Here is a 26,989-nt window from a genome sequence, read left to right on the forward strand (position 1 = left end):
CTGATGATGGACGTGGCCTTGTTGAGGCAGCGTCTTCTGTGGTTGGATCTTTCGATGATGATTCCTCGTGTGAGTGTCTCTAGAACAAGGGGTCACCTTGTGAAGATAAAGGGCTTCCCCGTTTAAGAGAAAGACAAGGCAATTTATTCAACCAACACACACAAAAAATGCTGGTGAACGCAGCAGGCCAGGCAGCATCTCTAGGAAGAGGTACAGTCGACGTTTCGGGCCGAGACCCTTCGTCAGGACTAACTGAAGGAAGAGCTAGCAAGAGATTCGAAAGTGGGAGGGGGAGGGGGAGATCTGAAATGATAGGAGAAGACAGGAGGGGGAGGGATGGAGCCAAGAGCTGGACAGGTGATTGGCAAAGGGGATATGAGAGGATCATGGGACAGGAGGCCCAGGGAGAAAGAAAAGGGGGAGCGGGGGAAAATCCCAGAGGATGGGCAAGGTGTATAGTCAGAGGGACAGAGGGAGAAAAAGGAGAGAGGGAGAAAGAATGTGTGTATAAAAATAAATAACGGATGGGGTACGACGGGGAGGTGGGGCATTAGCAGAAGTTAGAGAAGTCAATGTTCATGCCATCAGGTTGGAGGCTACCCAGACGGAATATAAGGTGTTGTTCCTCCAACCTGAGTGTGGCTTCATCTTTACAGTAGAGGAGGCCGTGGATAGACATGTCAGAATGGGAATGGGAGGTGGAATTAAAATGTGTGGCTTTCCCCCCTGAATCTTTGCAATTCTCTTGCTCAAGAAGCAATGGAAAGAGACAGGGGTCGGTTATTTTATGTATATATTCTTTGTCATGCTGCAAAATGTTGACCTGCTAAACTGTGTTTCATTGCTGCACAACAATGACAATAAAGATCTTCTTCTTCTTCTCGATCAGCAAGGGGTGACGGTCACCGGTAGTTCTTGGAAGTGTGTTGGGATCGGTCACGATTTTAATTGATGTGGGTGTAGCAGACTAGAGGGGCTGATTGGCCTTTGCTTGCCCTTGTTTTACATGGGTTCTTGCATCCTGGAGAATCTTTGTGACCATTTCTTCCTGGAGTTCATAATCTGGTTAAATGCAAAGTATTGCAATTTGGGAAGACCAGAGTTGGACTTTCACAGTGAATGCCAGGGCCCTGGGGAGTGTTGTCAAACGGGGTAGAGGTACATGGTTCTTTCAGAGGAGTCACAGATAGTTGAACGAAAATTTATTATCAAACTATGTACACTACCCTGAGGTTCTCGCGGGCATTCACAGGCATGTAAAGAAATAGAATAGAATTTATGAAAAACTATACATAACAAAGACTGACAAAAAAGAACACTTTGTGCGAATAATAAACAAGTAAATAAATAATCCTGAGAGCATGAGTTGTTCTAGTACTTGAAAGTGAGTCTGGAGGTTGTGGAATCAGTTTGGAGTTGATGTGGGTGAAGTTGTCCACGTCAGTTCAGGAGCCAAATAGTTGAATGGTTAGAACTGTTCCTGCACCTGGCGGTGTGGGGCCTGAGGCTGATGGATGGACATAGTGAGAAGAGAATGTGGCCTGGATGATGGGGGCCCATGATGGTGGATACTGCCATCTTGTGCTGGTGTTCCTTGGAGATGTGCTCGATGGTGGGGAGGGCTTTGCCTGTGAAGGACTGGGCTGTCTCCTCCACCTTGTGTAGACTTTCCATCCCTGGCCTTCGGTGCTTCCGTACCAAAAAGTGATGCAGCCACTACCCAGGTAGGGTAGTCAGGCTGGTGACGAAGGCATTTGGCGAGTTCCAGAGCTGGGATGTGATGTTACAGTTGTACACGATGTTGGTGAGGCCACATTTAGAATGCTGTGCTATCAGGAAGATGCCATTAAGCTGGAAAGAGTGCCCAGGAGATTTACGAGGATGTTGCCGGGACCTCAGCAGCTTGAGGTATAACCTTACAGACATATATAAAATCATTATGGGCGGAGATACAGTGAATGCACACAGACTTTTCCCCAGGGTTGGGGAAAGCGAACTAGAGGGCTCAGGTTTAAGGTGAGAGGGGAGAGATTTAATCAGTACGCGAGGGACAACTTCTTCACCCAGAAGGTGGTCAGTATATGGAACGAGCTGCCAGAGGAAGTGGTTAGCACGACACTTTACAGTACCAACGACCCGGGTTCAATACCCGCTGCTGCCCAAGTTCTCCCCATGGCCACGTGGGTTTCTCCGGGTGCTCCCATTTCCTCCCACAGTCTAAAGACATACCGCTTAATAGGTTAATTGGTCACTGTAAACTGTCCCGTGATCAGGGGGGGTCTCTCCACCCCCCATGTGTGCATGCATCTGCCTGTGTCTGTGTATGCGTCTGTGTATTTGTGTGTGTGTATTTGTGTGTCTGTGTGTGTGTATGTGTGTGTGTCTGTGTGTGTATTTGTGTGTGTGTATTTGTGTGTGTCTGTGTCTGTGTGTGTATTTGTGTGTCTGTGTGTGTCTGTGTCTGTGTGTGTATATTTGTGTGTGTGTGTCTGTGTGTGTATTTGTGTGTGTCTGTGTGTGTCTGTGTCTGTGTGTGCCTGTGTGTGTGTCTGTGTGTGTGTATATTTGTGTCTGTGTGTGTATTTGTGTGTCTGTGTCTGTGTGTGTATTTGTGTCTGTGTGTGTATTTGTGTGTGTCTGTGTGTGTATTTGTGTCTGTGTGTGTATTTGTGTGTCTGTGTGTGTATTTGTGTGTGTCTGTGTGTGTGTCTGTGTGTATATTTGTGTCTGTGTGTATTTGTGTGTCTGTGTGTATTTGTGTGTCTCTGTGTGTGTCTGTGTGTGTATTTGTGTGTCTCTGTGTGTCTGTGTGTGTATTTGTGTCTGTGTGTGTGTATTTGTGTGTCTGTGTGTGTGTGTTTGTTGTGTGTCTGTGTGTGTATTTGTGTGTGTCTGTGTCTGTGTGTGTATTTGTGTGTGTCTGTGTGTATATTTGTGTGTCTGTGTGTGTATTTGTGTGTGTGTCTGTGTGTGTATTTGTGTGTGTCTGTGTCTGTGTGTGTATTTGTGTGTCTGTGTGTGTGTATTTGTGTGTGTCTGTGTGTGTATTTGTGTGTCTGTGTGTGTATTTGTGTCTGTGTGTGTATTTGTGTGTCTATGTGTGTCTGTGTGTGTGTATTTGTGTGTGTCTGTGTGTGTATTTGTGTGTGTCTGTGTGTATTTGTGTGTCTGTGTGTGTATTTGTGTGTCTGTGTCTGTGTGTGTATTTGTGTGTGTCTGTATATTTGTGTCTGTGTGTGTATTTGTGTGTGTCTGTGTGTATATTTGTGTCTGTGTGTGTATTTGTGTGTCTGTGTCTGTGTGTGTATTTGTGTCTGTGTGTGTATTTGTGTGTGTCTGTGTGTATATTTGTGTCTGTGTGTCTGTATATTTGTGTCTGTGTGTGTATTTGTGTGTCTCTGTGTGTGTCTGTGTCTGTGTGTGTATTTGTGTGTCTGTGTCTGTGTATTTGTGTGTGTCTGTGTGTGTGTGTTTGTGTATTTGTGTGTGTCTGTGTGTATATTTGTGTGTCTGTGTGTGTATTTGTGTGTGTCTCTGTGTGTGTCTGTGTCTGTGTGTGTATTTGTGTGTCTGTGTATTTGTGTGTGTCTGTGTCTGTGTATTTGTGTGTGTCTGTGTGTGTATTTGTGTGTCTGTGTGTGTGTGTTTGTGTATTTGTGTGTGTCTGTGCTTGCATGTTCGTCCTGTGGCAGTGTGGGTTTCCCCACACGTGCTGCGGTGCCAACACATCCACGTGTTGGGTTAGGTGAGTAAATCAGTTGCTGTAAATCCCCCCCCCACAGTGTGTGGTGAGGGGCAATCGAGGGGGAGTCGTGGTGCACGCGGAGTATGAAGTGGCGATGGTGTTGGGTGGGCAGCACCGACTCAATAGGCCGAAGGCTTTGCTTCTCAGCTCCGATGAGACAATGACTGTGTCTGTACTCTTGGCAGAGGAAACCTCACTGAAGTTTGGCAGTTACGATGACGTACAGCCTAACATTAGGTTGTGACACAGTGAGACAGGAAGGCAGGACGTTACTATGACTCATGACCCCATGTTAGTTCACGGCTGCCTCGAGCATTTCAGCTCGCCCTGAGGCTTCTGGGTGAGACAGACCGGGGTCCCACCGGCCACCTTCTCCCCCCCCTCCCCCTACACCCCTTCTCTTTTTGACAAGGGAATGATAATCCCACTGTCAAACGCTAAAAACAGAATCACTGGGCATATTTTCATTCCTATAAGTGGGATCTTGCTGTGCGTGGTTTTGCTGTCAAACCCCACCCCACCCCCAGTAACCGCACCTCCAAGAGCCGAATCACTGGTGAGGCAACAGCTGGAGGTGGGGAGGATGGAAATTGGGAAGTTCCTTCCTGCTCCAGGAGTGAGGAGGGGGCTTTCAGCCATGGATGCTGGCCCTGCACACACCAGCCAGCTGCCAGTGACAGGACGAGCTGTGTTGGGTGTCGTGCCAGGAGTCACGGGACACGATTGTAGCTAGAGAGCTGGGGCAGGGATGGAAATGAGATTTCTCTCTCCCCCCTCTCTCTCCCCCCCCTCTCCCCCCCCCCCCCCCTCTCCCCCCCCCCCCCCCCCCCCCTCCCCCCTCCCCCCCCCCCCCCCTCTCCCCCCTCTCTCCCCCCTCTCCCCCCTCTCCCCCCCCCTCCCCCCCCCCTCTCCCCCCCTCTCTCCCCCTCTCTCCCTCCCCTCTCTCCCCCCTCTCTCCCCCCTCTCTCCCCCTCTCTCCCCCCCTCCCTCCCCCCCCCCCCCCTCTCCCCCCCCCCCCCCCTCCCCCCCCCTCCCCCCCCCTCCCCCCCTCTCCCCCCTCCCCCTCTCTCTCCCCCCTCTCTCCTCCCTCTCTCTCCTCCCCCTCTCTCTCCCCCCCTCCCCCCCCCCCCCTCTCCCCCCTCTCTCTCCCCCCCTCTCTCCCCCCCCTCCTCTCTCCCCCCTCTCTCTCCCCCTCTCTCTCTCCCCCTCTCCCCTCTCTCCCCCCTCTCCCCCTCCTCCCCCCCTCCCCCCCCCTCCCCCCCCCTCTATCCCCCCCCTCTCTACCCCCCTCTCCCCCCTCTCTCTCCCCCCCTCTCTCTCTCCCCCCTCCCCCCCGCCCCTCTCTCCCTCCCTTTCTGTGTGTGTCTCTGTCAGTCTCTCTCTGTCTTTCTCTATGTGTACATGTCTCTCTTTCTGTCTCTCTCCGTCTCTGCCTGTGTGTGTGTTTGTCTCACTGTCTCTGTCTGTACGTCTCGCTCTCTTTATCTGTGTGTGTGTGTGTGTGTGTGTCTGTCTGTGTCTCTCTCTCCCTCTCTCCCCATCTTGACACCCTTCTCTCTGTCCTCATCATGAGCCTCCTTGACACCCCCCCCCCCCCCAGCCTTACCATGAGCTGCCCATCTGTTTGGCCTCCAGCCTGGGGATCTTGCTGTGCACCGACTGAACCTTCACTGTAGCAGGGTAGTTTTTCTGGAACTTCGATTCATAGATTGGTCGAGTCGTATTTGGGGGTGGGGGAAGGAGAAGGCCTCCTTCACCTGGGGTAGGGCAGTCGGGCTCTGGGCCCCTGCTGCCAGCCCGCCGGGACCCTCTCCCTGCCAGCTGTACCACCCGGCGCTAGAGTGGCCACTGCCTGACAATGGGCAATTGTGCCCGACAAAGGCACCCTTCACTCCCCGCGTCACGTTACTGCTGGTCACTCTCTGCCCCACTCTGTCGTCTTCTTTGTTAATCTCAGTCACGTTTTACAATGGGTCTCCGTCCCACGCACAAACAGAGAAACTAACACTCCACTCAGAAAACAAAAGAAGGTGTTAGAAACACTCAGAGGGGAAGAGGGACAGTGAATACGGGATGGTGCAGCTCAAGAACAGGCCCTTCAGCCCATCATGACTGTGCTTAGCATGATGCTAAACAAATTAACTATCGCCTGCCTGTACCTGAAGCATATCCATCCATTCGCTGCACACCCGTGTGCCTTTCTAACAGCTTCTTAAACGATCCTATCGTATCTGCCTCCTCCACCACCTCTGGCACCCACAGCTGTCTGTGAGTGTGGGGCACAGATCTCTGGTAAACATTCCCCTCTCACCATAAAGCTATGTTCTCAAGGATTCCACGTTTCTACACTACACTGCTTACCCAGTCTATATTTTTATAATCTCCTGTCAGTCTCCCCCGAGCTCCGCCACTCCAGAGAAAACAGCCCAAGTTTGAAGAACCTCTCCTTGTAGCTCGCGCTAATTCGGGTGAATCTCACCTGCACCCTCTCCAAAGCCTCCACATCCCTCCCGTAATGAGTGACCAGAACTGTACAGAATTTCCACCCACTATGTCAGTGCTGAACGTGATGCTAAACCAAACCTCTTCTGCCTGTGTGTGGTTCCTGCCCTCTGCACATTCGTATCTGTCCAACAGCCTCTTAAATGCTTCTGTCGTATCTGCCTCCACCCGTCTCCCTTGGCAGCTCATTCCAGACACCCAGCACTCTCTGTGTGAGAGAAATTGCCCCACACATCTCCTTTCAACTTTTCCCTCTCCCCTCGGCCTCCCGACACTCCAGAGAAAACAGCCCAAGTTTGTCTAACGTCTCCTTGCAGCTCAAACCATTGAATCCGGGAGCATCCTGGTGACCCTGTTCTGCCCCCTCCCCGAAGCCTGCACATCCTTCCTGTATCAGGGCAATCACTAGAACGTTTCTCCAACACCTGGGGCTCTCGTTTTGCTTTCCTTCGGAAGACTGTGAGATGGGGCAGGTTGTTCTGGAAGTGCGAGGTCGTGGTTGCAACACTGCAGAGCGAAGGAGGTTTAAAAGGACGTTCCTGAAGGAACGGGCTGGATGAGGAGGGGAGAGAGAGAGAGGGAGCAGGTGCCCTGGGTCAGAGAATTCAGTATTCGTGCTGTCGGGCTAGACAAGACAAGACAAGACAAGACAAGAAGGGTGAGATGTAAAAGGACCTGAGCAGTAATTTCTTCGCACAAATACCTGGAATGAGCTGCCAGCTGAGAGGCCAAGGAGAGAACAATTGCAATGCATTCGGTTTGGTATCTGGAGGAGAAAGGGCTTGGTGGGTTATGGACCTGACGTGGACAACTGGAACTAGTAGGGATAGAAGCTGTGGTCAGCACAGGCCAGCTGGGCTGACGAGTCTGTTACTGTGCTGCAAGATTCATTGACTCGAACCCCAGGCTGCCGTTCACAAAGACCGGGTCGGGGGCTGCCAGAGCACAAGCCAGGAGGAGTGGGGGGCACTCAACTCTCAAAGCCAGCACAGCCAACCTGCTCCTCCATGCCCGCTGCTCATCACGGGCATTTGTTTTCTGCATGCAGTCTTCATCTCAGAGTCAGAGTTAGATTTATTTTCACTGACATATGTGTTGAAGTTTGTCATTTTGTGGTAGCAGTACAGTGCAGTAGGTAAACATCACTATGTCACAATAGGGAATATGCAAAATATGTAGTGCAGAAAGAGAGCAACTGAGTGGGGTGGTGTTCTCGGGCACGTGGCCAAGCGGTTAAGGCGTCTGTCTAGTTATCTCAAGGTCACTAGTTCGCGCCTCAGCTGTGGCTGCGTGTTGGTGTCCTTGTAAAGTAAAGGCATCCATTAGTCTTATGAGACCATGGATCTGCGCCTGGAAAGTCTTCACTCTCCAGGGCGCAGGCCTGGGCAAGGTTGTATGGAAGACTGGCAGTTGCCCATGCTGCAGGTCTCCCCTCTCCACGACACCAATGTTGTCCAAGGGAAGGGCATTAGGACCCATACAGCTTGGCACCAGTGTCGTCGCAGAGCAATGTGTGATTAAGTGCCTTGCTCAAGGACACAACACATGCTGCCTTGGCTGAGGCTCGAACTCACGACCTTCAGGTCACTAGTCCAATGCCTTAACCACTTGGCCACGTGTCCACGCTGTGTCCTTGAGCAAGGCACTTTATCACACATTGCTCTAGCGTCTGTGCAAGGAATGGCGCCCCACACAGACTTCCAATCTGCGCCTTGTAAGGCATGAAAATGCCGGACGCAGGCCTCTCATGGTCTGAGTCGATGTCCCCCCCCCCCCCGCCTTTGGGCTGGTCAGAAATCTGATGGTGGAGGGGAAGAGGCTGTTTCTAAAACATAGAGTGTGGCACCTCAGGGTCCCGTGCCTCCTCCCCGATGAGAAGAGGGCACGTGCTGGATGGTGAGAATCCTTAATGATTGATCCTTCTTTCTTGAGTCCCTGCTTTTTGACAGTGGGGAGGGTTATGCCCATGATGGGGCTGGCTGAGTGTCCAGTCCTCTGTAGCTTTTACCAATCCTGGGCACTGGAGCCTCCATCTCAGATGGAGGTGTGACCAGTCAGAGTGGCTCCAGTGTACATTTGTAGAAATTTGCTGAGAGTCTTTTTGTGATGTCCCACATCTCCTCTGACTCCTTATGAAGTGTAGCCACTGGTGTGCCTTCTTCATGATTACATCGTTGTGTCGGGCCCTCTCCCTCCAGAGACTCCCCCACCCTCTGTGAGAAAAGGTTCCTAAAACCCTCGTGTGAAATGAACCCCCCCCCCCAATCCCAAACGTTTCCCCTCATTTGACAGTGGAACCACCTCCCTGGTTTATTATTGATGTCAGTTTGCTTTTGTCACATGTACAATGGGGAAAAAAACACCTTGTCTTGCATACTGTTCATACAGATCAGGTCATTGAACAGTGCATTTGAGGTAGAGCGAGGTAAAACAGTAACAGAATGCAGAATGAAGTGTAACAGTTACACGGGAAGTGCAGCACAAGCAGACGAGGAGGTACAAGGGCCACGATGAGGTAGATGCTGAGGTCAAGAGTCCATCTGATCGTACCAGGAAACCGCCCAATATTTTTACAGCAGTTTAAAAATAGAGGCTGTCCCTAGGTCTGATGGCAGGTGCTTTCAAGTCTTTTGTGTCTCCTGCCCGATGGGAGAGTGGGGTAGAGAAAATGGCCAGGGTGGGAGGGGGCTTTGACTTACGCTGTTTGTCTCACTGAGGTAAGGTGAGAGTCCGCGGCGAGGAGTCTAAATTTCCCCTCTGGGTCCGAGATGAGTGAGTGAGACTCCTCCTCTTCTCTGAAACTCTGAGGATCACCAACCTGGCTGACTACTGGTCTGAGCTGGCAAGGAGATCACCTTATTTACACTCAGCTGCTTTCCTGTCGCACACTGGAGACGGATTCTCCACAGCTACAATGGCGGGTAGAGCTGCGGCCTCGTAACCCCAGAGACCAGGGTTCGATCCCCACTCTAGCGCTCTCTGTGTGGAGTTTGCATGTTCTCCTTTCCCCTCACCACCCACACCACCAGGTTATTACCCCTCAACCACCAGGCTCCTGAACCAGAGGGTAGAACTTCACTCAACTCCACTCGCCCCATCACAGAACTGTTCCCACAACCTATGGACTCACTTTCAAGGGCTCTTCATCTCATACTTATTATTATTATTATGATTATTTCCTTTTTTTTCTTTGTATTCGCACAATTTTTTTCTTGCAGATTGTCTGCCCTGTTGAGTGTGGTATTTCATTGACTCTGTTTTGTCTCTGGTGGCCACTGTGATTGCCTTTGATAAAAACGAATCTCAGGATTGTATACAGAGACATCGATGTACGTTGATAGTAAATTTACTTTGCTCTGCGAATTGCCCCTAGGTGACGGGTAGAATCTAGGGAGAGTTAGGAACAAGATGAGAGATAGTGCTGGGGAATTGAGAACTAGAGGGCACAGGTTCAAGGTCAGAGGGGAGAGATTTAATAGGAGCCAGAGGGTGGTCAGTCAATGGAATGAACTGCCAGAGGAAATGATGGAGACAGGTTCATTAGATTATTAGATTAGATTAGATTATGAGGACACACAGTCCTCTTTTATTGTTATTTAGTAATGCATGCATTAAGAAATGATACAATTTATTTCTCCAGAGTGATATCACAGAAATACAAGACAGACCAAGACTGAAAAACTGCCAAAAACCACATAATTATAACATATAGTTACAACAGTGCAAGCAATACCGTAATTTGATAAAGAGCAGACCATGGGCATGGTAAAAAAATGTCTTAAAGTCTCTCGAAAGTCCCAACATTTCACGCAGACGGTAGAAGGAAGAAAACTCTCTCTGCCGTGAGCTTCCAGCGCCGCAAACTTGCCGATGCAGCATCCTGGAAGCATCCGACCACAGTCCGACTCTCAGTCCGTCTGAAAACTTCGAGCCTCCGACACCAAGCAGCGAGCACCATCTCTGCCGAGCACTTCGACCCCGGCCCCGGCCGCCAGCAACAGGCAAAGCTGAGGATTTGGGGCCTTCCCCTCCGGAGATTCTTGATCGCACAGTAGCAGCAGTCGAGAATCTCCGGATTTTAAACAACATTTAAAAGATACTTGGACAGGTAGACGGATAGGAAAGGTTTAGAGGGATAAGGACAGGTACACGGATAGGAAAGGTTTAGAGGGATACGGACAGGGACACGGATAGGAAAGGTTTAGAGGGATATGGACAGGTACACGGATAGGAAAGGATTAGAGGGATACGGACAGGTACACGGATAGGAAAGGTTTAGAGGGATATGGACAGGTACACGGATAGGAAAGGATTAGAGGGATACGGACAGGTACACGGATAGGAAAGGTTTAGAGGGATATGGACAGGGACACGGATAGGAAAGGTTTAGAGGGATATGGACGGGTACACGGATAGGAAAGGTTTAGAGGGATACGGACGGGTACACAGATAGGAAAGGTTTAGAGGGATATGGACGGGTACACGGATAGGAAAGGTTTAGAGGGATATGGGCCAAACATGGACATATGGGACTATTCCTCTTCTCACCCTGTCTCTCACCATCCCCTTCTCGCAATTCCTCCATCTCTGCCGGAGCTGCTCTCAGGATGAGGCTTTTCATTCCAGGACGAGGGAGATGTCCTTTTTTAAAGAAAGGGGCTTCCGTTCCTCCACCATCAACTCTGCTCTCAAACGCATCTCTCCCATTTCACGCACATCTGCTCTCACCCCATCCTCCTGCCACCCCACTAGGAATAGGGTTCCCCTTGTCCTCACCTACCACCCCACCAGCCTCCAGGTCCAACATATTATTCTCCGTAACTTCCGCCACCTCCAACGGGATCCCACCACTAAGCACATCTTTCCCTCCGTTCCACCCCCACCCCCCCGCTTTCCACGGGGATCGCTCTCTACGCGACTCCCTTGTCCATTCGACCCTCCCATCCCTCCCCACTGATCTCCCTCCTGGCACTTATCCTTGTAAGCGGAACAAGTGCTACACATGCCCTTACACTTCCTCCCTTACCACCATTCAGGGCCCCAGACAGTCCTTCCAGGTGAGGCGATACTTCACCTGTGAGTTGGCTGGGATGATATACTGCGTCCGGTGCTCCCGATGTGGCCTTCTATATATTGGCGAGACCCGACGCAGACTGGGAGACGGCTTTGCTGAACACCTACGCTCTGTCCGCCAGAGAAAGCAGGATCTCCCAGTGGCCACACATTTTAATTCCACATCCCATTCCCATTCTGACATGTCTATCCACGGCCTCCTCTACTTGTAAAGATGAAGCCTCACTCAGGTTGGAGGAACAACACCTTATATTCCGTCTGGGTAGCCTCCAACCTGATGGCATGAACATTGACTTCTCTAACTTCCGTTAATGCCCCACCTCCCCCTCCTACCCCATCTGTTCCTTATTTATTTATTCATGTCCTTTTTTTTTTTCCCTCTCTTTTTTTCTCCCTCTGTCCCTCTCACTATAACTCCTTGCCTGCTCTCCACCCTCCGGGCTCCCCTCCCCCCTTCTCTTTCTCGCCAGGCTTCCCATCCCATGATCCTCTCCCTTCTCCAGCTCTTGGCTCCATCCCTCCCCCTCCTGTCTTCTCCTATCATTTTGGATCTCCCCCTCCCCCTCCCACTTTGAAATCTCTTACTAGCTCTTCCTTCAGTTAGTCCTGACGAAGGGTCTCAGCCTGAAACGTCGACTGTACCTCTTCCTCGAGATGCTGCCTGGCCCGCTGCGTTTACCAGCATTTTGTGTGTGTTGCTTGAATTTCCAGCATCTGCAGATTTCCTCGTGTATGGACATATGGGACGAACTTAGATGGCAATCTTGGTTGGCATGTAGTTCAAAGTAAAATCATTATCAAAATGTGTATATGTTACACAGCACGGTAGCGTAGTGGTTAGCACAACGCTTTACAATACCAGTGATCCGGGTGCACTGTCTGTAAGGAGTTTGTACGTTCTCCCCGTGAGCCTGTGGGTTTCTTCCGAGTTTTCCAATTTCCTCCCTCCCTCCATCCAAAGGCATACTGGTTAATAGGCCATTGTCAATTATCCTGTGATTAGGTTTGGAGTAAGTGGGGGAATTGCTGGCTGCTACAGACTGTATGTTGTCATGAAATTAATTTTCTTGCAGGCATTTTCTATTATATTTCTTGTTGAATTTGGGCCGAATGCCCGGTTTCAGTGCTTTGTGAGACCTGTGTGTGATTGCAGGCTAGGGCCATACAGTTCATCCTGGATTTCTTTGAAGATGTTCACGAGAGACCTGGAACCCACTCCCCTACCCCATCTCACCTCTGACCCTCCCCTGGTTTGACTCGAACTGACCTCCCCTGGGGACCCCTCAGGCTGATCTCCCCTCCGAGGGGCTCGAGGCACAGGACAGACGCGGCTGGGGCCTTCCCTTCCCATGAGCGTCCTGCCTCTGCCCATGTCCTGCTCTTTGCCAAGTTTGCTCTCTCCCTGGTTGCTAAGTGCCGACAACATGAGGAAGTTTGCCAGTGACAGTTTCTGTGTTTACACAACTCTCCAAGAGAGAGCGGGCAGTGAAGGGGAGGGAGAGACGAGGGCTGGGGTAGGGGGAAGGAGAGGGACAAAGAGGGATGGAGGGGGGAGGGAGAGAGAGAGAGGGTGAGGGGTAGGGAGAAGGACAGAAAGAGGGTAGGGATAGGGAGAGGGACAGAGGAGGGAGGGTAGGGAGAGGTACATGGAGGTGGTGGGAGAGGGACAAGGAGGGAGAGGGACGGGGAGTGAGGGGGACAGAGGGGAAGAAGGAGGGAGAGGGGGAGTTACAACGAGGAGGAGGGAGAGGGGCAAAGATGGGAGGGAGAGGTGCAGAGAGGCAGAGGGAATGGGACAGGGACAGAGGAGGAGGGAGGGAGGTGAAGAGTAAGTGGCAGGGAGGGAAAGAAAGGGAGGAAAAGACGGTGAGAGGGAGAGGGAAGGGACATGGGGAGAGATGGACAAAGTGAAGGGGAGAGTGTGAATAGGGGGGATGTCAGTTGGATGTGGCATTCCTAGGTCAGTCCCAAACAAAGGTACACGGTTAATAGCAAGCTTAATTAGGAAGGGGAAAAAAGATTATGAGAGAAAACTGGCAGAGAACATAAAAATGGACTGTAAAAGCTTTTATAGATATGTAAAAAGGAAAAGACTGGTAAAGACAAATGTAGGTCCCCTGCAGACAGAAACAGGTGAATTGATTATGGGGAGCAAGGACATGGCAGACCAATTGAATAATTACTTTGGTTCTGTCTTCACTAAGGAGGACATAAATAATCTTCCAGAAATAGTAAGGGACAGAGGGTCCAGTGAGATGGAGGAACTGAGTGAAATACATGTTAGTAGGGAAGTGGTGAATTGAAGGGATTGAAGGCAGATAAATCCCCAGGGCCAGATGGTCTGCATCCTAGAGTGCTTAAGGAAGTAGCCCAAGAAATAGTGGATGCATTAGTGATAATTTTTCAAAACTCGTTAGATTCTGGACTAGTTCCTGAGGATTGGAGGGTGGCTAATGTAACCCCACTTTTTAAAAAAGGAGGGAGAGAGAAACCGGGGAATTATAGGCCGGTTAGCCTAACGTCGGTGGTGGGGAAACTGCTGGAGTCAGTTACCAAGGATGTGATAAAAATTTGGAAAGCGGTGAAATGATCGGACAAAGTCAGCATGGATTTGTGAAAGGAAAATCATGTCTGACGAATCTCATAGAATTTTTTGAGGATGTAACTGGTAGAGTGGATAGGGGAGAACCAGTGGATGTGGTATATTTGGATTTTCAAAAGGCTTTTGACAAGGTCCCACACAGGAGATTAGTGTGCAAACTTAAAGCACACGGTATTGGGGGTAAGGTATTGGTGTGGGTGGAGAATTGGTTAGCAGACAGGAAGCAAAGAGTGGGAATAAATGGGACCTTTTCAGAATGGCAGGCGGTAACTAGTGGGGTACCGCAAGGCTCAGTGCTGGGACCCCAGTTGTTTACAATATATATTAATGACTTGGATGAGGGAATTAAATGCAGCATCTCCAAGTTTGCGGATGACACGAAGCTGGGTGGCAGTGTTAGCAGTGAGGAGGATGCTAAGAGGATGCAGGGTGACTTGGATAGGTTGGGTGAGTGGGCAAACTCATGGCAGATGCAATTTAATGTGGATAAATGTGAAGTTATCCACTTTGGTGGCAAAAATAGGAAAACAGATTATTATCTGAATGGTGGCCAATTAGGAAAAGGGGAGGTGCAACGAGACCTGGGTGTCATTATACACCAGTCATTGAAAGTGGGCATGCAGGTACAGCAGGCGGTGAAAAAGGTGAACGGTATGCTGGCATTTATAGCGAGAGGATTCGAGTACAGGAGCAGGGAGGTACTACTGCAGTTGTACAAGGCCTTGGTGAGACCACACCTGGAGTATTGTATGCAGTTTTGGTCCCCCAATCTGAGGAAAGACATCCTTGCCATAGAGGGAGTACAAAGAAGGTTCACCAGATTGATTCCTGGGATGGCAGATCTTTCATATGAAGAAAGACTGGATGAACTGGGCTTGTACTCGTTGGAATTTAGAAGATTGAGGGGGGATCTGATTGAAACGTATAAGATCCTAAAGGGATTGGACAGGCTAGATGCAGGAAGATTGTTCCCGATGTTGGGGAAGTCCAGAATGAGGGGTCACAGTTTGAGGATAGAGGGGAAGCCTTTTAGGACCGAGATTAGGAAAAACTTCTTCACACAGAGAGTGGTGAATCTGTGGAATTCTCTGCCACAGCAAACTGTTGAGGCCAGTTCATTGGCTATGTTTAAGAGGGAGTTAGATATGGCCCTTGTGGCTACAGGGGTCAGGGGGTATGGAGGGAAGGCTGGGGCGGGGTTCTGAGTTGGATGATCAGCCATGATCATAATAAATGGCGGTGCAGGCTCGACGGGCCGAATGGCCTACTCCTGCACCTATTTTCTATGTTTCTATGTTAAGACCCGTTAACAACACTGATGTACAGAGGGATTTTGAGGTCCAAGTCACAGCTCCCTGAAAGTGGCCAGACAGGTAGCCAAGTCAGTAAAGGGGTGTACAACGTGCTCACCTTTATCGGTTCAGAATAAAAGTCACAAAGTTACGATGCAGTTGTGTGAAGTTTTGGCCAGGTCACATCTGGAGTGTTGCATTCAGTTCTGGTCGCCCCGTTACAGGAAGGATGAGGAGACTTTGGGGAGGGTGCAGTAGAGGTTCGCCAGGAAGCTGCCTGGGCGAGAGGGACAGAGGAAGGAGGGAGAGAAACAGAGGAGGGAAGAAGGAGTAGTAAGCACAAGTTTGTGATTGTGGGAGATTTTAATTTTCCACACATAGACTGGGAAGCCCATACTGTAAAAGGGCTGGATGGTTTGGAGTTTGTAAAATGTGTGCAAGATAGTTTTTTGCAGCAATACATAGAGGTACCAACTAGAGAAGGGGCAGTGTTGGATCTCCTGTTAGGGAATGAGATAGGGCAGGTGACGGAGGTATGTGTTGGGGAGCAGTTTGGGTCCAGTGATCATAATGCCATTAGTTTCAATACAATTATGGAGAAGGATAGGACTGGACCCAGGGTTGAGATTTTTGATTGGAGAAAGGCTAACTTTGAGGAGATGCGAAAGGATTTAGAAGGAGTGGATTAGGACAATTTATTTTATGGGAAGAATGTAATAGAGAAATGGAGATCATTTAAAGGTGAAATTTTGAGGGTACAGAATCTTTATGTTCCTGTTAGGTTGAAAGGAAAGGTTAAAAGTTTGAGAGAGCCATGGTTTTCAAGGAATATTGGAAACTTGGATCAGAAAAAGAGAGATATCTACAATAAATATAGGCAGCATGGAGTAAATGAGGTGCTTGAGGAATATAAAGAATGTAAAAAGAATCTTAAGAAAGAAATTATAAAAGCTAAAAGAAGATATGAGGCTGCTTTGGCAAGTAAGGTGAAAATAAATCCAAAGAGTTTCTACAGTTATATTAATAGCAAAAGGATAGTGAGGGATAAAATTGGTCCCTTAGAGAATCAGAGTGGATGTCTATGTGTGGAGCCAAAAGAGATGGGGGAGATTCTGAACAATTTCTTTTCTTCGGTATTCACTAAGGAGAAGGATATTGAATTGTGTAAGATAAGGGAAACGGGTGGGGAAGTTATGGAAACTATGATGATTAGAGAAGAGAAAGTACTGGTGCTTTTAAGGAATATAAAAATGGATAAGTCTCCAGGTCCTGACAGGATATTCCCTAGGACCTTGAGGGAAGTTAGTGTGGAAATAGCAGGGGCTCTGACAGAAATATTTCAAATGTCATTAAAATGGGGATGGTGCTGGAAGATTGGCGTATTGCTCATGTTGTTCCATTGTTTAAAAAGGGTTCTAGGAGTAAACCTAGCAATTATCGGCCTGTGAGTTTGGCATCAGTGGTGGGTAAATTGATGGAAAGTATTCTTAGAGATGGTATATATAATTATCTGGATAGACAGGGTCTGATTAGGAACAGTCAACATGGATTTGTGCGTGGAAGGTCATGTTTGTCATAGTCATAGTCATACTTTATTGATCCTGGGGAAAATTGATTTTCATTACAGTTGCACCATAAAGATAAATAGTAATAGAACCATAAATAGTTAAATAGTAATATGTAAATTATGCCAGTAAATTATGAAATAAGTCCAGGACCAGCCTATTGGCTCAGGGTGTCTGACCCTCCAAGGGAGGAGTTGCAAAGTTTGATGGCCACAGGCAGGAATGACTTCCTATGACGCTCTGTGTTGCATCTCAGTGGAATAAGTCTCTGGCTGAATGTACTCCTGTGCCCACCCAGTATATTATGTAGTGGATGGGAGACATTGTCCAAGATGGCATGCAACTTAGACAGCATTCTCTTTTCAGACACCACCGTCAGAGAGTCCAGTTCCATCCCCACAACATCACTGGCCTTACGAATGAGTTTGTTGATTCTGTTGGTGTCTGCTACCCTCAGCCTGCTGCCCCAGCACACAACAGCAAACATGATTGCACTGGCCATCACAGACTTGTAGAACATCCTCAGCATCGTCTGGCAGATGTTAAAGGACCTCAGTCTCCTCAGGAAATAGAGACGGCTCTGACCCTTCTCGTAGACAGCCTCAGTGTTCTTTGACCAGTCCAGTTTATTGTCAATTCGTATCCCCAGGTATTTGTAATCCTCCACCATGTCCACACTGACCCCCTGGATGGAAACAGGGGTCACCGGTACCTTAGCTCTCCTCAGGTCTACCACCAGCTCCTTAGATCTTATGACAAATCTTATTGAACTTTTTGAAGTGGACTTCAGTAAAGCCTTTGACAAGGTTCCACACGGAAGGTTAGTTAGGAAAGTTCAATCGTTAGGTATTAATATTGACTTAGTAAAATGGATTCAGCAGTGGCTGGATGGGAGACGCCAGAGAGTAGTGGTGGATAACTGTTTGTCAGGTTGGAGGCCGGTGACTAGTGGTGTGCCTCAGGAATCTGTACTGGGTCCAATGTTGTTTGTCATATACATTAATGATCTGGATGATGGGGTTGTAAATTGGATTAGTAAGTATGCAGATGATACTAAGATAGGTGGCGTTGTGAATGATGAAGTAGGTTTTCAAAGCTTGCAGAGAGATTTAGGCCAGTTAGAAGAGTGGGCTGAAAGATGGCAGATGGAGTTTAATGCTGCTAAATGTGAGGTGCTATGTTTTGGTAGGACTAATCAAAATAGGACATACAATGTAAATGGTAGGGCATTGGAGAATGCGGTAGAACAGAGGGATCTAGGAATAATGGTGCACAGTTTCCTGAAGGTGGAATCTCATGTGGACAGGGTGGTGAAGAAAGCTTTTGGTATACTGGCCTTTATAAATCAGAGCATTGAGTATAGAAGTTGGGATGTAATCTTGAAATTGTACAAGGCATTGGTGAGGCCAAATTTGGAGTAGTGTGTACAGTTCTGGTCACCGAATTATAGGAAAGATGTCAACAAAATAGAGAGAGTACAGAAAAGATTTACTAGAATGTTACCTGGGTTTCATCACCTAAATTACTGAGAAAGGTTGAACAAGTTGGGTCTTTATTCTTTGGAGCGCAGAAGGTTGAGCGGGGACTTGATAGAGGTATTTAAGATCATGAGGGGGATTGATAGAGTTGCTGTGGATAGGCTTTTTCCATTGAGAGTGGGAGAGATTCAAACAAGAGGACATGAGTTGAGAGTTAAAGGGCAAAAGTTTAGGGGTAACATGAGGGGGAACTTTACTCAGAGAGTGGTAGCTGTGTGGAACGAGCTTCCAGCAGAAGTGGTTGAGGCAGGTTCGATGATGTTGTTTAAAGTTAAATTGGATAGATAAATGGACAGGAAAGGAATGGAGGGTTATGGGCTGAGTGCAGGTCGGTGGGACTAGGTGAGAGTAAGAGTTCGGCACGGACTAGAAGGGCCGAGATGGCCTGTTTCCGTGCTGTAATTGTTATATGGTCATATGTGAGAGAGGGAAAGTTCAAAGGCAATGAGCAGGCAAGATTTTTTACACAAAGATTGGTGTGTGTCTGGAATGTGCTGCCAGAAATGATTGATTTATTTTTATTGTCGAGATACGCACAGAACAGGGACTCCTGATCCAACCAGCCACGCCACCGAGCAACCCACTGAATGAACCCTAGCCGAATCACATGACAACTTATAATGGCCAATTATCCTGTTAACCGGTGCATCTTTGGACCGTGGGAGGAAACCAGAGCACCCGGAGGACACCCACACACACACAGGAAGGAAGTACAAACTTGCTAATAGAGGACGGAATTGAACTCTGAACTGCAAAGCCCCGAGCTGTAATAGCGTCGCACTAACCTCTACTCTACCGTGGCGCCCCAATACTACAGGCAGAAACCGCAGAGGCTTTTGCACAGGCATGTGAATGTGCAGAGAGTGGAGGGGTTTGGATCACGTGCAGGCAAAATCATGGTCGGGAGCAGACGCGGTGGGGTGAGGGCCCAGTGCTGTGAAAGGAATTGAGGATGTGTTTCTGGCTACGCTTCTCAGTGCCCCAGGAAAACACCCACCCTGGGCATTCCTCTCCCCGTCCCATCGGGCAGAAGACACAAAAGCCTGAAAGCACGTACCAGGCTAAACTTGGCTTTCATCCAGCTGTTATAAAACTATTGAACAGTTCTCTAGTGCAATAAGACCTCACAATCTACACTGCTGTGTCCCCTGCACCTTTTTGTCTGCCTGCGCTGCGGTTTGTCTGGAGCTGTTACACTTTACTCTGCATTCTGTTATTGTTTTACCTTGTTCTACCTCAATGATCTGATCTGTGTGAACAGTATGCAAGACAAGCTTTTCACTGTATCTCGGTACATGTGACAACAATAGACCAGTTTACATTCAATTGTATTGGTGAAGCTGCGTGAGGATGAGAATTGGTTTATTGTTGTCTCGTGTACCGAGGCAGTGAAAAGCTTTTGTGGGCCTGTCATGCAGACAGATCATCCACACACAAGTACATTCAGCGAGTACAAAAGGAAAACAATGCATTACACGGTGGTGGAAGGCTTCACAACACTAGCTGCACAGTCGGTGTTCACTTCCTGCTGCTGTCTACGAGGAGTTTGCAAGTTCCCCCCCCCCACCATGCTCCAGGCCCCTCCCACATTTCAAAGACGCACGCGTTAGGGTTAGTAAGTTGTGGGCATATTATGTTGGCACTGGAAACGTGACCCCCCCCCACCCCAGCAAACAACACATCTCACTGTATGCTTCAATGTACAAGTGACAAGTTCATTTGGATAGAGTGTCACAGTTCCAGAGAGAGTGCAGTGCAGGCAGACAGATGAAGTGCAAGAATCATGGTGAGGTAGATTGGGAGCTCATTTGAAGCACCACGTACAATACCGGTCTCTGTACTTGAGGGGAAGAGTGGTGAGACACGGTCTATGTTCTCCTGTAGTTACTGCCCTCGTCCTTCTGTATGGGAGAGGTCGTAGGTTCGAGTCCAGTCTCTCCGGATAATTGGAAATGTTGATATGGGGTGTTACCGTTCAGTTTGAGAGAACTTGAATATAAAAGCGAGGAGGCTTTGTAAGGCATTGGTGAGCCTGCGTTCAGAATATTGTGACCCATTTTGTGCCCCCTATCGAAGGACCGATATGCTTCTCCTGGAGAGGGTTCAAAAGAGGTTTACTAGAACAATCCCAGAAATGAAAAGTTTAATGTATGATTAAATCGCCCACTCACTGCTGTCCCAACCCACAGGATGCTGCAGACTATTTATGACTGGTTCTGGTGGGACCGCCTCTGGCTCCCGTACAACCTGACGTGGGCTGACCTGGAGGACCGCGACGGGCGCGTCTACGCCAAGGCCAGCGACCTCTACGTCACCATTCCTTGTGCCTTCGCTCTGATGTTGATCCGATACGTCTTCGAGAGGTAAGGCCTGTTCTGTCTGCAAAACGGACAATGGTGGGGGGGGTGGGTGGGCGGGAGAGACAGGTGGCGGGAGGGGAAAGGAGTGGGAGAGGTCTGGGAGAGATGGGTGAGATGGAGAGGGAGAGACAAAGATGGATGGAGGGGGGTGAGGGAGGACGGGGGGGAGAGATCTTTAAGAGACAGGAGAGATGGAGAGGGAGAGATGGGGAGAAAGGGAGAGGGATGGTGGGAGAAGAGATGGAGGAAGGGAGAGGGGAGAGATGGACAGAGAAGAGGGGGGGATAGCTTGAGAGGTGAGGGAGACATGGCGGGGGCTAGAGACTTGGAGAGACCACTCACCTACTGTCAAGAGACAGGAGTGGAAGTGGACCAAATGAAGGAGGTGTCCAACAAAGGGCCGAGACCATGGTTGTCTGGGTGAGGTAAAGGGTCAAGTTACCGGGACAGTTCAATGAATGGGATTAAGGCAAATGCAGAAGGATGCAGGTGCCAAAAGTCTGTAGCGAAGCTGGGGATGTCCAGCAGATCAGGCAGCATCCATGGGCATGGATACAAGTTGGTGTTGAGAGTGGAAGCCGGCATCAGAGCCGGTCAATTCCATCGCGAACAGGAGCAGTAGGTTGTCTGAACATTGAGTCTCCAAGGGCCAAGGTGGGTGGCTGGGTAGAGTGAGAATTTGGGGTTGTGGTGGGGTGGGGGAGGGGTGCCCCAGGTAACAGAGGGTGGAGGAGGCTGGGTTGAACTTCTGTCCCTGATTTATGAGTTGTCGAGGTATCCAGCACAGAAACAGACCATTCCGCCCATCCAGCCTATGCCATCCATGCGGGCGGAGTCGGTTTGGTTTAATCTGGACATGTTGAGCCAAAGGGGCTGTTCCTGTTGGACAATAATCCCCAGGTCGACCCTGCTTACCCCAGTAAAATGGCTGCGTCCTCCATATCACCACGTTTCATGGAACTTGGCACTGGCAATGGTTTTGGGGCAGAAGTGGGTCTCCAAATTCAGACCCTCCCTGGGTAAGTGGGGGGTTCAAAAGGGCTGGTGGTGGGTGATTCTGTGTGAGGAAGACCCTTCTCTCAGGGTGGGGGGGGGGTTTGAGGATTGTTAAGGGCTGTTCTCCGCGGAGAGGCGCTCACTCACCCATAACAAGTGTTGTGGGATGGTGGATCTGGAGGTTGTCTATTCTGTCTGCCTGTTCTTGGAGAACTCGGAACGGGGTGAACTCTGGAATGAATGCTGCCCGGGAGTCCACCAGGGGTTTGGCTGAAGAAAGGAGTCGCTGGGGTGGGACTGCTGCTCTGGATGTCTCAGCGGCCCAGTTGAACCTTGGCTCCTTTGCTTGGTTGATTCAGCCGAACTCCACACTGACCCAGCTGACCTTTTGGAGATAGGGGAGCCATGATGGTCCTTAGCTGAAGTCCCATGGTATCCCTGCCTTGGTGACCCTGTTGACATTTGATCACAGAGCCATGGTGACCTTTTTGACCCTTGACATTGGGTGCTGTGGTAACCACATTGACCTTTAGCCTTGCCAACCCTGTTGACTTGACCAGGGAGCCATAGTAACCCTGTTGACCTTTGATCTTGTGAACATGTTGACCGTTGTCTTTGGTTGCCATAGTTACCATATTTGCCTCTAACCTTACTTGCCCTAAACTTTAATCTTGGTGACTATGTTAACATAGAAAACCTACAGCATAATACAGGCCCTTCGGCCCACAAACTTATGCCGAACATGTCCCTAACTTAGAAATTACTAGGGTTACCCATAGCCCTCTATTTTTCTAAGTTTCATGTACCTATCCAAAAGTCGTTTAAAAGACCCTATTGTATCCACCTCCACCACCATTGCCGGCAGCCCATTCCACACACTCACCACTCTGCGTAAAAAAAAATTTACCCCAACATCTCCTCTGTACCTACTCCCAAGCACCTTAAACCTGTGCCCTCTTGTGGCAGCCATTTCAGCCCTGGGAAAAAGCGTCTGAATATCCACACGATCAATATCTCTCATCATCTTATACACCTCTATCAGATCACCTCTCATCCTCCGTCGCTCCAAGGAAAAAAGGCCAAGTTCGCTCGGTCTATTCTCATAAGGCATGCTCCCCAACCCAGGCAACATCCTTGTAAATCTCCTCTGCACCCTTTCTATAGTTTCCACATCCTTCCTTCCAGAATTGAGCACAGTACCCCAAGTGGGGTCTGACCAGGGTCCTATATAGCTGCAACATTACCTCTCGGCTCCTAAATTCAATTCCACGACTGATGAAGGCCAATACACCATATGCCTTCTTAACCACAGAGTCAACCTGCGCAGCTGCTTTGAGTGTCCTATGGACTCGGACCCCAAGATCCCTCTGATCCTCCACACTGCCAAGAGTCTTACCATTAATACTATATTCTGCCATCGTATTTGACCTTCCAAAATGAACCACCTCACACTTATCTGGGTTGGACTCCATCTGCCACTTCTCAGCCCAGTTTTGCATCCTATCAATGTCCCTCTATAACCTCTGACAGCCCTCCACACTATCCACAACACCCCAACTTTTGTATCATCAGCAAACTTACTAACCCATCCCTCCACTTCCTCATCCAGGTCAGTTATAAAAATCACAAAGAGTAGAGGTCCCAGAACAGATCCCTGAGGCACACCACTGGTCACCGACCTCCATGTAGAATATGACCTGTCTACAACCACTCTTTGTCTTCTGTGGGCAAACCAGTTCTGGATCCACAAAGCTATATCCCCTTGGATCCCATGCCTCCTTACTTTCTCAATAAGCCTGGCATGGGGTACCTTATCAAATGCCTTGCTGAAATCCATATACACTACATCTACTGCTCTACCTTCATCAACGTGTTTAGTCACATCCTCAAAAAATTCAATCAGGCTCGTAAGGCACGGCCTGCCTTTGACAAAGCCATGCTGACTATTCCTAATCATATTATACCTCTCCAAATGTTCATAAATCCTGCCAGTCAGGATCTTCTCCATCAGCTTACCAACCACTGGAGTAAGACTCACAAGTCTATAATTTCCTGGGCTATCTCTACTCCCTTTTTAAAAAAAAATTTTTTTAAATACTTTATTTTCAAAATTTTCAAAAAACAATCAAATCAACAAGAACATATAAGCTCAGCCGTGTGTGAAAATAAAATGAGCAAAAAGAAGGGAAAAAAAAGGACAAAACATAAGAGCAGCTGTCCCCAACCACCGGGCCGCGGACTGGTACCGGGCCATAGAGCATGCGCTACCGGGCCGCGAGGAAACGATATGATTTGGCGATATGATTCAGCTGGACCTTTCCTCATTCCCTGTCACGCCCACTGTTGAGCCATTACGCATGTGAGGTCATGATCCGCGCGTCATCCGTATCAGCGCGGGAAGGAGATCAACTCCTTAAGCTTGCAAATGACGGCGGGCTGAGAGGTATGTCTAACATAACATCTCTGCCAGCATTCCGGATCAAAGTCAAGGCTGAATATCCTGAGATAGCCACAAAAGCACTGAAAACGTTGCTTCCATTTCCAATATATTTCTGCAAAGCGGAGTTTTCTGCAATGAATGCAAGGAAAACTAAATTGCGGAATAGACGGGACATAAGGAACCTCCTTCGAGTATCGCTGTCTCCTATCACCCTGCGATAGGACCGTCTTGTTGCAGGAAACCAGCCCAGCGCTCCCACTGATTCAGCGATATCGGTGTGTTGCAATGATTTTATATGTTCATACGAGGAAAATATATGCTGTGTGTTTAATATCCAAACATTACTTAAAATGTTATGATGCTATTGATTTATAAGTGACTTATATAACCATATAACAATTACAGCACGGAAACAGGCCATCTCTGCCCTTCTAGTCCGTGCCGAACGCTACTCTCACCTGGTCCCACCAACCTGCACTCAGCCCATAATCCATTCCTTTCCTGTCCATATACCTGTCCAATTTCTCTGTAAATGATAATATCGAACCTGCTTCTGCCACTTCTACTGGAAGTTTGTTCAACACTTACTTCAAGCTCCCCTGTCCTCCCCTGATAATTGACTTATCACTATATTCATGTGAGGAAAATATGCGCTGTGTGTTTAATATTAAATTCGTTAGATAAACCCTTTTAGAAATGAAACTGAGTGTATTAGCCACTGAACACCGATATTACGGTCGTGATTAACACCCCCCCCCCCCCCGGAACAGAATCGCCAAAAACGATTTGCAGGGGATCGGCAGGCCATGCATGCACACTGGTGCCCGTGCAAGGCTTCATGGTCATTGTAGTCTTTCTCGGGGTAAACACAACGTATTTGGCTACTCTTGGCCGTTGGCAACCCTACCCCCCCCCCCGCCGGGTCGGCCGGTCCGCAAGAATATTGTCAATATTAAAGCGGTCCGCAGTGCAGAAAAGGTTGGGGACCCCTGCATTAGAGGGGTGCCTGTGGGGCAGAGTGCTCAAAAATGCTAAACATTAAGTCTCAAATAAAGGCCGTGAGAGATTAGCTGGGGGGACATTGTTCATTTGCCCCCTGCCCTGTCCAGGTTGGCAAGAAATGGATCCCAGATAGCCGAAAATGTTATAATTGAATTGGTTCTCAAGAACCTGAGTCTCTCCAGCTGTATGACTGAGATCATGTCAGCCATCCATCTCACAGGTCTATAATTTCCTGAGCTATCTCTACTCCCTTTCTTGAATAAGAGAACAACATCCGCAACCCTCCAATCCTCCGGAACCTCTCCCGTCCTCATTGTTGATGCAAAGATCATCACCAGAGGCTCAGCAATCTCCTCCCTCGCCTCCCACAGTAGCCTGGGGTATATCTCATCTGATCCCGGTGACTTATCCAACTTGATGCTTTCCAAAAGCTCCAGCACATCCTCTTTCTTAATATCTACATGCTCAAGCTTTTCAGTCTGCTGCAAGTCATCAGTACAATCACCAAGATCCTTTTCCATAGTGAATACTGAAGTAAAGTATTCATTAATTACCTCTGCTATTTCCTCCAGTTCCATACATACTTTCCCACTGTCACACTTGATAGGTCCTATTCTTTCACGTCTTATCCTCTTGCTATTCACATACTTGTAGAATGCCTCGGGGGTTTTCTTTAATCCTGCCCGCCAAGGCCTTCTCATGGCCCCTTCTGGCTCTCCTAACTTCCTTCTTAAGGTCTATCCTGTTAGCCGTATAATCTTCAAGATCGCTAACATTACCTAGCTCTCTGAACCTTTTCTTCTTGACTAGATTTATTACAGCCTTTGCACACCACGGTTCCTGTCCCCTACCAGAACTTCCCTGTCTCACTGGAACATGTTGACCCTTGACTGGAGGGCCATGGCAACACAACTGATTTTGATGGCACTGGTAGCCCTGAGGGCCTCAATGATCGTATTGACAGACCAGAGAGCGCCATTGCGACCCTGTTGACCCATGATCTTGAACCAAACCCTTATGGTTGATCTATTGCCCAGGGAACTACTGCTCACTCTCTGGATATATACTGACTCTCTCTCTCCCTCTGTGTACCCCCAAACCCCTCTCCCCTGTCTACCCTCCAGAACCGTAGCCACTTACTTCGCACACTTACTGGGCATTAAAGAGAAGGTCCGGTTAAAGGTGAAACCCAACCCTATTTTGGAAAAGTCCTTCAGTCTCTCATCGAAACATCCCAAACAGGTAGGTGCTTCGGTGCATATCCCTCCCTCAGTCAATTGGTGTTGGTGGGGGAGGGGGCGATGGCATCACCACCACCCCCATCGTCCTCTCCCACCACCTGATTCTACCAGGCACAATGCCTCTTATGATGGAGAGTCTAGAGGGGTGGGGGAGAGGGTAAGGGTGGATGAATTGCACGTGGATTTCTCGGGGGGTGGGGGGAGAGTTTGGAGACAGTAGTCTGGTGGGCACTGGATCTGCTGAACTGAACTGTCCTGCCCAGGTTTGGGGAGGAGGAAGAAAGCCATCTCAAGTTTGGGGTGTAACCCCTCCGCTCCCCCGACCCCCACCCCTTGTGTCCAGCCGGGTGGGTGGGGTCTGTGCGGAGTGAGGGAGGTTGTTGACGCACTAAATTCAAACTCTTTGACTTTGATGACCCTTTTGAGCTGGGACAAGGGAGGAGGGGAAGGTCTGACTCCATGGGCAGGGATGGTGGAGCTTGCCCCAACATGGGGAACGGGAGAGGGATTTGTGATGGGGATGGATGGGGCTGTGTATTTACGGGTGGGAATTAAGGAAATTGCGGTGCTCAGACCAATTTTGGATGAGCACCATGGGAAGGGGGGTATGTGGGAACTTGCCGGTGCTGAAAG

The 26,989-nt window shown here is 49.0% G+C and overlaps 1 protein-coding gene across 1 annotated transcript in view; it reads left to right on the forward strand.

Annotated features, from left to right (window-relative positions):
• cers2a (ceramide synthase 2a) overlaps positions 1–26,989 on the forward strand; it is a 49,031-nt gene that overhangs the window by 8,075 nt on the left and 13,967 nt on the right. Inside the window, exons 2-3 of the mRNA XM_063041927.1 lie at positions 20,507–20,680; positions 26,240–26,357. Of these exons, the coding sequence (XP_062897997.1) occupies positions 20,508–20,680; positions 26,240–26,357 (291 nt within the window). The 5' untranslated portion in view covers position 20,507. The remainder of the gene's footprint in view (positions 1–20,506; positions 20,681–26,239; positions 26,358–26,989) is intronic.

The sequence above is a fragment of the Mobula hypostoma genome, chromosome 2 (assembly GCF_963921235.1).
Source record: "Mobula hypostoma chromosome 2, sMobHyp1.1, whole genome shotgun sequence".
Classification (NCBI taxonomy): Eukaryota; Metazoa; Chordata; class Chondrichthyes; order Myliobatiformes; family Myliobatidae; genus Mobula; species Mobula hypostoma.